This window comes from Rhincodon typus, chromosome 32 (genome assembly GCF_021869965.1).
Source record: "Rhincodon typus isolate 14 chromosome 32, sRhiTyp1.1, whole genome shotgun sequence".
Taxonomy (NCBI): domain Eukaryota; kingdom Metazoa; phylum Chordata; class Chondrichthyes; order Orectolobiformes; family Rhincodontidae; genus Rhincodon; species Rhincodon typus.
This window is the reverse complement of record NC_063363.1, coordinates 31,402,258-31,412,333: the sequence shown is the minus strand read 5'-3', so window position 1 is coordinate 31,412,333 and position 10,076 is coordinate 31,402,258. Positions and strand designations below refer to the sequence as shown.

The window sequence follows — 10,076 nt, the reverse complement described above, 5'->3', positions numbered from 1 at the left end:
TGGTCCGGAACTGGGCTTGGGCCTGTGCCTCTCTCTCTGTCTCTGTCTCTGTCCTGCTCTGAGACTGTTCCTGTGTGTCTGTCTCTCTCTGTCTCATGCCGGGACTGTGTGTCTCTCTCTCTCCCTCTGTCTTGTGCCACGACTCTGTCTGTGTCTCTCTTTCGTGCCAGGACGTTGTCTGTCTGTCTTGCTCCTTGCCTCTGTCTGAACAAGGCAACAATGTAAATATAATTCATAACGAATTCCAATACTTGGTTTAAAACTGCAATTTTATCTTCCATAGTTTGGTCCTTGATTTAAACCAGTATCCTTTTCCCATTTTATGTCTCGTTCCAAAATAATTTGGTCTTTACATCTGCTTGTATCTGACTTCATATGCTCCATGCATTTCAACCATTAACTACTCGTTGATTAACCTTTTCGTTACATTGATTCTTTAGCCAAGTCCCTTAAATCTTTATCATCTAGTTCTCAGTATCTCCCACAGAGGGAACAACTTCTTTCTCTGTTTGTCTAGGTTAGACATGATCTTGAAAGCCTGTATTAAATTTGCTGTCAGTTTTCTCTGGATCAACCTCAATCTCAATCTATTCAATTAATGAAATCCTGTTTTCTCATTGGGGATACGCTCCATCATTCTGTATGGTCTTATCTGTGCTAAATGGGACAGAATTCAAACAGATCTAGCAACTCAAGACTATGTATCCCTGAGGTGCAGTGGGCCATCAACAACAGTAGAATTGTACTGCAGCACAATCTGCAATCTTATGGCCCAGCATATTCCCGACTCCTCCATTACCATCAAGCCAGGGGATCAACCCTGATTCAGTGGAAAATGCAGAAGATGTGGCAGGAGCAGCACCTGGCAGCATTAAAGTGTCAACCTGGTGAAACTAGCAAACAGGACTACTTGAATGGCAAACAATAGACAGATCTAAGCGATCAGGTCTAAGCTCTGCAGTCCTGTCACTTACATGTATGTGAATGGTAGTGCAACTCACTGGAGGAGGAAGCTTGACAAATATCCCAGTCCTCAATGATAGATGAACCCAACACAACAGTGCAAACAATAAGACTGAACCATTCACAGTAATCTTCGGCCAGAAATACACAGTGGATGATCCATCTTGTTCTCTGCCACTGGTTCTCCACATTACAGATACCAGTCTTCAGCCAATCTGATTCACTCCATGTGATATTAACAAACAGTTGGAGGCACTGAATAGTGCAAAGGTTATAGGCCCTGACAACATTTTGGCATTACTACTAAAACTTGTACTCCAGAACTTGCCGCTCCCCAAGCTGTTCGAGTACAGTTACATCACTGATATTTACCCAACAATGCCGAAAATTGCCCAGGTATGTCCTGTTGCATACAAAATAGGACAAATCCAACCCAGCCAATTACAATCCTGGCAGTCTGCTCTCAATCAGCAGTGAAGTAATGGAAGGTATCACCTCGCACTTTTCAACATTAAATTCCATTTGTCATCATTCAGCCCATTGGACTGGCCGCTGTAATATCCTGTAGTCAAAGGCTTTCTTCCTCTCTGTTTATCACACCACCGATTTTTATGTCATCTACGAACATACTGATCATACCTCCCACATTCGTTTTTAAATCATTAATGTTAACAAAAATGTACCCAGCAAAGGACCCAGCAATGAACTCTGTGGCACCCCACTAGATATTTTTAAAAGTCTTTTAATAGTATGTCACACAGGCTTCCAGTCACAAAAGCATCTTTCTACCATCACCCTCTGTTTCCTGCCACTATGCCGATTTTAGATCCAATTTGCCAAATTGCTCTAGATCCCATTGGCTCGATCAAAGAGATTGTTTCTAGAGGAACTTCTTGAAGGAGAAAAGGAAGAAAGGTGGAGAGCTTTCAGGAGGGAATTCCAGAGTTTAGTGCCCAGTCTGCCAAAAGCATAGCCACCAATGGAGGAATGATTAAAATCAGGATTGTTTGAGAGGCTAGAATTAAAGAAACACATATCTCTGAGATTTCTGGGTCTGAAAGAGATCATAGAATATCAAGAGACAAGGCCACAAAGTAATCTAGATACAAAATGGGGGATTTAAACCTCAAGACTTTGCCTGACTGGAAGACAATGTCGGGTAGTAAGCAGGGGTAATGGATGAATGAGACTTAGTGTGAGTTAGACATGACCAGGGAGTTTTGCATACATCAGATTACAGCAAATATAATATGGGAGACGAGCCAGGCCATTTTAAGACAGTAGATTGCAATCTAAGAGCTACTGTACAGACTAGCCCGAAAACACACGGAATAAAATTACATGAGATAGCAAGAACTGCAGGCGCTGGAGTCAGAAATAACAAAGTGTGGAGCTGGAAGAACATAGGCCAGGCAGCGTCAGAGGAACAGGAAAGCTGACGCTTTGGGTTGGGACCCAAATTCAGAAATCAGAAAACTCAGAAATTCAGGAATAAAATTACACCTTTATGTTTTTGGCAGATTTTCCACAGGTTCTTGATTCAACTGACTGAAACCAGCCCTGGCCTCTGTATGAAGATTGAGGTTCTGGTGACTGCAATGGTTTGGGAAGTTTTTTTTTTCAAATTGTGCTAATTTTCTTAGGTGTATGAACATTATTAGCTATGTTTTGAAAAGGTTTTCAGACTAAAAACAAATTACCCCAAAAAAATCACGAATGTACTACAGCGAATCTGTCACACAGTTTGCTGTCACCTCTTTTGGGATTAATCTGCACTTTGATTTTGAAATACACATGGGTTACTGGACATCCTTATTAACAAAACTTATCATAGAATCCCTACAGGTCATTCATTCCATCACACCGACCCTCTGAACAGCATCCCATTCAGACCCAACCCTGTACCCTATGTCGGTAACTCTGCGTATCCCATGGCTAAACCACCTAGCCTACACATCCCTGCACTTTATGGGCAATTTAGTATGGCTAATCTACCTAACCTACACATCTTTGAACTGTGGGAAGAAACCTGAGCACCGGAGGAAATCCACTCAGGCACAGGGAGGAGCTGTTTTCAGCTGTATTAATAAAATTGTACTGGGTTACCATTCTTAACACAAATATGACTTAATCAAAGGAACAAAAATAGGGTTTATAATACTGTCTAACTGCACCAGTTCAGGAAAACATTATTTTTGTACAGTAAGGGGCACAGAACGCAGCCCCTTGTGGGGCACCAGTTTTGAGGATTATCGTAGAGGAGGTGCTGTTGTCCATCTTCACTGATTGCAGTCTGTGGGTCAGGAAGCCGAGGATCCAGTTGCAGAGAGCGGAGCCGATATCTAGTCTTGGAGTTTTGACATTAATCTGGAAGGGATTATGGTGTTGAAGGAGGAGCTATAGTCAATGAATAGGAGCCTGACATAGGTGTCCTTGTTAACCAGATGTTCCAGGGATGAGCGTAGGGATATGGAAATACATCCGTTGTGAACCTGTTCCACTGGTAGGCAAATTGCACGGGATCAAGGCAGGCTGGGCGGCTAGAGTTGATGTGGGCCGTGACCAGACTTTCAAAGCACTTCATGATTATGGAGGTCAGAGCCACTGGGCGGTAGTCATTAAGACAAGTTGCATGTGTTTTCTTTGGTATTGGGATGAAGGTGGTCTTCTTGAAGCAGGTGGGGCCTTCAGATTATAGAAAGGAGAGGTTGAAGAATTCAGCAAGTACTTCCTCCAGCTGGTCTGCACAGGATTCAAGTGCACAGCAGAGGGAATTCCAGGATTTTGACGCAACAACAGTGAAGCAATGGTGATACATTTCAAAGTTAGAATGGCGAAGGATGACTTGGAGGGGAACGTGGAGGAAGTGGCATGCTGATGTATCTGTTGCCCTTGTCCTTTTAGATGGAAGTGATCGTGGGTTTGGAAGGTGCTGTCTGAGGATCTTTGGTGAATTTCTGTATGTATCTTGTAGATAGTACACACTACTGCTACTGAGCATCGGTGGTGGAGGGAGTAGATGCAGGGCCAATCAAACAGTCTGCTTTGTCCTGGGTGGTGCCAAGCTTATACTCACACAGTAATACTGCATGGAAACAGACCCTTCGGCCTAACTCATCCACGCCAACCAGACATCCCAATCTGATCTAGTCACATTTGCCAGTGTTTGGTCCATTTCCCTTTAACCCCTTCCTGTTCATATAACCATCCAGATGCCTTTTAAACATTGTAATTTTACCTACCTGTTACACTTGCTATGGCAGCTCAGTTGCCACATTGTCAATCTTTCCCCTCTCACCTTAAACCCATGCCCTCTAGTTTTGGACTACATCACCCTAGGAAAAGGACCTTGGCTATTCACCCTATCCATGCCCATCATGATGCTATAAACCTCTATAAGGTCAACCCTCAGCCTCCGACACTCCGGGGGGGGGGGGGAAAGCACCAGCCTGTTCAGCCTCTCCCTCTAACTCAAACTCTCCAGTCCTGGCACCATCTTGTAAATCTTTTCTGCATCCTTTCAAGTTTAACAACTTCCTTCCTATAAAAGAGCGACCAGAATTGTACGCAGTGTTCTAAAAGTGGCTTCACTGTTGGCCTGTACGGCCGCAACTTGCCTTCACAACTCCTGTACTCAGTGTTCTGACAAATGAAGGCAAGCCTGTCAAATGCTTTCTTCACCACTCTGTCTACTTGCGACTCCACTTTCAAGGAACTATGCACCTCCACCCCAGGTCTCTTTATTAACTGTATAAGTCCTGCCCTGGTTTGCTTTGCCTAAATGCAACACTTTACATTTATCTAAATTAAACTCCATCTGCCGTTCCTTGGTCCATTAGCCCATTTGATCAAGATCCTGTTGTACTCTGTGAGAATCTTCTTCACTGACAACTACACCACCTATTTTTGTGTCATCTGCAAATTTATAACCATGCCTCCTATATTCACATCCAAATCATTTATATAAATGACGACAAGCAGTGGACTCAGCATTGATCCTTGTGGCACGCTGCTACTCACAGGTTCCCAGTCCAAAAGGCAACCCTCAACCATCACCTTGTCTCCTACCTTTAAGCCAATTTTGTATCTGATTTAACCTTCAAGTGTTGTCGGAGCTGCATTCATCCAGGCAAGTCGAGCATGTTTCATCACACTCCTGACCTGTGCCTTGTAGATAGTGCACAGGCTTTGGGGAATCAGGAGGTGAGTTACTTGTCGCAGTATTCGTAACCTCTGACCTGCTCATGTTGCCAAAATTTATGTGGCAAGCCTAGCTAAGTTTCTGGTCAATGGTCACCCCAAGGATGTTGATAGTGGGGGATGCAGTGATGGTACTACCATTGAATATCAAGGAGCAGTGGTTACATTTCTCTCTCATTGGAGATTGTCATTGCCTAGCATTTGTGTGATGCAAATGTTACTTGCACGTGTCAGCCCAAGCCTGAATGTGGTCCAAATTTTGTTGCATTTGAACATGGACTACTTTAGTATCCGAGCAGTCACAATGGTGCTGAATATTGTGCAATTATTGGGGAACATCCCCAAAGGTCGTTGGTGAAGCAGCTGAAGATGGTTGGGGCTAGGGCACGACCACCTTGAGGAACTCCTGCAGACCTGCAGCTGAGGTCGTTGACCTCCAACCACTATAACTATCTTCCCATGTAACAGGTATGACTCCAACCAGCAGAGAGTTTGTCCCAGATACCCATTGATTCCAGTTTTGTTAGGGCTCCTTGATGACACCCTCAATCAAATGCATCCTTGATGTTAAGGGCTGTCACTCTTCGCTGCTTATAGCACTTTAAGGTAAGGAGCAGGAGGTTTAGAGGGGATTTGAGGAAAAATGTTTTTGTTCTTTATGATAGTGGGTATTGGAAACTCACTGCCTAAAAGGGCGTAAGGGACAGGAAGCAGCAAGACATCTAAGAAATCTTTGGATGAGCACTGTAAATGTCATATTGTACAGGACTACTGGCCTAGTGCTGGAAATTGGGATCGGGATAGATAGTTGCTTGATGACCAGTTAGGATTAGGACCTAATGGACCTTTTTCCATGCTGTAAAAACTCTGACTATAATTGGCTCTGGTTTCTTGTGTGACTCTGGGTCAAATATTGCCTCCTACAAAATGCCTTGAAGCATTTTATTGCGTTAGAGGTGCTACATTTGTTGAAGTTGTTCTGAAACACACAGACACACACACACGCACAAGCAGACATGCGCACACGCACACAGACACGTTTATTACTCTGTCATTAGAACATCATGCCACCCTTTGGTAGGAGCCTGAACAAAATCAGCCAGTTGCCATCCTGCTTAAATCAACTGATTATAATTTAATCTGTTTCATCAGTTGAAGTCTGTGTAAGTAGAGCTTTTGCACATATACATACTCTTGAATGCAGAAGGTTCGATCCTGCAGCAATGTTTGTTTTCTTAATTATCTCCAGCTTTTGTTTTTCATTGGAGTATAGCAGAGTGCCTCTTTGCTTGTGACAGGTAAGGCTGGGGAATTGAGTTCTTAGATTAACATGAGATGTCTTAAAGTAGTTGCCCACAAAAGGATGATGTAACAAAAATATGTTGAGCATCATTACCATTCAGAGATTATTGAGTATACTGTTTATTTGTAGTGGAATACATATAATGCCAAGGGCAACTTATTTTAAACTTGACTTTGGTATCAAGTTGCCAGAAACACATACTAGATGTAATTGTTTTTAAGGTGTTTCTGGATTGATAAAAGGTATCTTTCAAATTGAGACATTTTTGGTGTTTTCTTGCGTAGTTTGCTGTTTATAAGTCCTGAAAGTGCTTTTGTTTGCAGAATGTAATTGAATTCTCTGTCAATAGACAACAAGTAACAGCTGATTCACTATGAACATGAACAGCGAGTGTTGTTAGCTTCTTGACCATAAAGAGCACCAAACCGAGTTTGAAGCTGGTCTCACTTGATAAAAGCAGTTGTGTTTTCCATGATCAAAGACAGAAGTTGCTGGAAAGCTCAGCAGGTCTGGCAGCATCTGTGTGGAAAAAAAAGATCAGAGTTAACATTTTGGGTCCGGTGACCCTTGCTCAGAACTGAGGAAGGGTCACCAGATCTGAAATGTTAACTGTGACTTTTTTCTTCACAAATGCTGCCAGACCTGCTGAGCCTTTCCAGCAACTTCTGTTTTTGTTCCTGATTTACAGCATCTGCAGTTCTTTCAGTTTTTATTTAGTGTTTTCCATGATACTTGCTCGCTGCCAATTAGAAGCAAAACCCTCCCTAGTGGATTCAATAAGATAAATTATGCTCTGTTACCATTATTTTGTATGCTGTCAGCTAATTCAGCACTGGCTACAGGTCAAACCTGGGACCTCTTTGGATTCGTGCGCCAAGCACTGCCCCACATCATGAACTGAGCCACGAAAGAGCTCTTGCTCAATTATAACAATTCCCAGTAATGTCACTTAAGAGTTCAACATAGTTTACATCACATTGCAACACATTTAGGGTTCAGAAGCCAGACAAAAAGTGAATAAAGCAGTTAATGTACGTTTTATTTAAGGTATTTGAGATGAAATTTAAATTGGGCAGGATTTAAAATATTCTGGCTCACTTGATTTTATTGGGCTGTCAGGCACGTTCATTAATATCACAGACTGATGTATTTTGTCTGTGTTGAGATTTTAATTTTACATCTGTGTTGTGAAATATATCTCTTAGCTATTTTTCCATTGGGTGCTGGCCATGACACACACATCAAAGTAGCACACCTGTCATGAGTTGTCTACTTAACCTTCTCTTCCAGCACTTATCATAGCCACTGAATCATCTGAAATGCAATGGAAATCTTTTGCTTCAGTTCTTCAGAATTTTCTCTAACTTGTTTTAGTGCTACCCTACCAGTACTTTACAGGATAAAATCTTGCCTTATTTTAAATTGTACTTATAAGAGTTGTATATCAGTCATACTGTAGGGCCTGCGCACGTAGAAATGTTTTTGTCAGGGAGAGCATCTGAGCAGCTGTTCAGAGCTGGGAGCAATTCTTCCACTTTCCTCCAGCTGTGTTGTTCCTTATGTATGTACTAATCAATTTCTTGTGATGTGGGTGAGTTGAGACCAAGTATAGGTCATCAAGTGAAGTGAGGCTCAAACCAGGTTTCGTAGACACCATTCAAATCATACAAAAACAGACTTAGAATTTTGTTTGTACGTTCTTATTTCCACACCTCATCTAGAGAAAAATGCAGTTATGCCTTGGATATTGTAATGCAGTTTCCATTTCCAAATCTTTTCAAGTGTAGAAATTTGGTGAGTTAGTTACCCCTTGCTTAATGTGTTGGAACAAGAGCAATTCTTTTGTATTGGCCTCTCAGAGTAAATTCACTAAGCCTTGCTATTTTATCCACAATTGTCAGACAACATAGATCTTATTAATTCAACTGTTATCCCTTTTGCAGGAGAGAGGAGGAAATAATTCTTACACTCATGAAGCCCTCACTCTTAAATACAAGCTGGACAATGAGTTTGAGTTGCTATTTGTGGTGAGTATTCAACAGTTAGGATATTGTATATATTTGTGTAAAAGTCAAATTTTTTAGACTTTTTTTTTAAGGTTAGATTTATGGGGTGAACTATTACTTGGATACTAGTTTTGAGGGGCTGAAATTCATGCTACAGTCCAAAATATCACATCATATATATGAACAGAAGCCCACTTGATGTCTAAATGAATAAAGAAAAAAAAACAAATTACAGTAATTCCACGAGTGCTACAGGGGATCTGAGCTGAGCTGCGCTGTGCACAAAAGGAGGTTGACCTGATGGGTCTTAAACTTTCATGCAACATTCTTTTATTTCCCTCTGTTTTCTCTTGTCTACTCTTGTTTTAGTTTTTCACACTAACATTTTAAGCTTTTATTTCTGATTTAAAAAGTTATCAGACGTTTGACTGTCATACTGTCTCACCAATCGTTGTAGCCGTGAGAAATCATCAACTGCTGGACGTCCAATCAATCTGTGATATGATAATTATTGGGAAGTAAATGCATATAGATCTGTCTGATATAGGAACTGATGGTGTGATAAACTTTGCATCGCACTAATTATAGTGCTCATTCAATAATGAACTTAAGAAATCCGTAGCCTAACGTTGGTGTCAATTATACATTAAAACACATGATAGCATGAAAAAAATGCAATTCCTCATTGTAACATTTATGTACAGGACAATGCCTTGATTCTCAAATGTTGATTTGTTATCTGTGAAGAACTAGGGTCAACTTTTATGTGACATATATGGAAAATTCCAGATTATTTGGCCAAAAATAGGGGGTTGACTTTTACGTGAGATCATCTTTCACTTGAGTATCTACGGTACTTTCAGCAAGAGGTTATTCTGCATCTCATGTCTATTCAGATCCTTTGATGAATCTCAATGTTAACAAATGATGGGCTACAAATTCCTTAAATCTGAGGCTATGAGCGCAAGAAAATCATAATCACAAGGATGAAAGAATTTGCTTCAGTGGGAGTGCAGTAAAATCTGTTCAGTTGGACAGGTAGTGACTATTGCAAACAATGTGTTTTATAATGGCTTAAGCTGCATCTTGCAACTTTCAAGTATCCATGGTTTCAAGCTTTTAATGCACCAAAATACTAGGCCGCCTCCTCAGAGCTAGGAGCTACAGCAACAATAATATAAGAGTAGAAGTAGCACTGATGAAATCGGTGACAAATTCAGGATCAGTATTTTTCAAAATGGAGCAGTATTAGTTTGCTGGATCCTTCACCAGTTGCAGCTGTTGGTGCTAGAAGCAGCTACCTATAAGAAAGGGAAGAGAATAAATATCTGGAAAAATGGAGTTTGAGAAGATTGGGTGCGACAAGAAAGAGGGCCGCAGGCTGAACTTCTCGTTCTGTCTTGTAATTTCACAACTTTCCCTCTTGTTTATGGCTGGTGTCTTGTTGTAAGGTCATAGAGACGTACAGCATCGAAACAGACCCTTCAGTCCAACTCAGCCATCTGGATGCCTTTTAAATGTTGTAATTGTACCAGCCTCCACCACTTCCTCTGGCAGCTCATTCCATACACACTGCACCCTCTGCATGAAAAAGTTGCCCCTTC

The 10,076-nt window shown here is 41.4% G+C and overlaps 1 protein-coding gene across 1 annotated transcript in view; it reads left to right on the top strand.

Moving 5' to 3' along the window:
* The window catches only part of srpra (SRP receptor subunit alpha), a 52,754-nt gene that overhangs the window by 19,722 nt on the left and 22,956 nt on the right, over window positions 1-10,076 (top strand). The window contains exon 2 of the mRNA XM_020524151.2: window positions 8,410-8,493. Within this exon, the coding sequence (XP_020379740.2) occupies window positions 8,410-8,493 (84 nt within the window). The remainder of the gene's footprint in view (window positions 1-8,409; window positions 8,494-10,076) is intronic.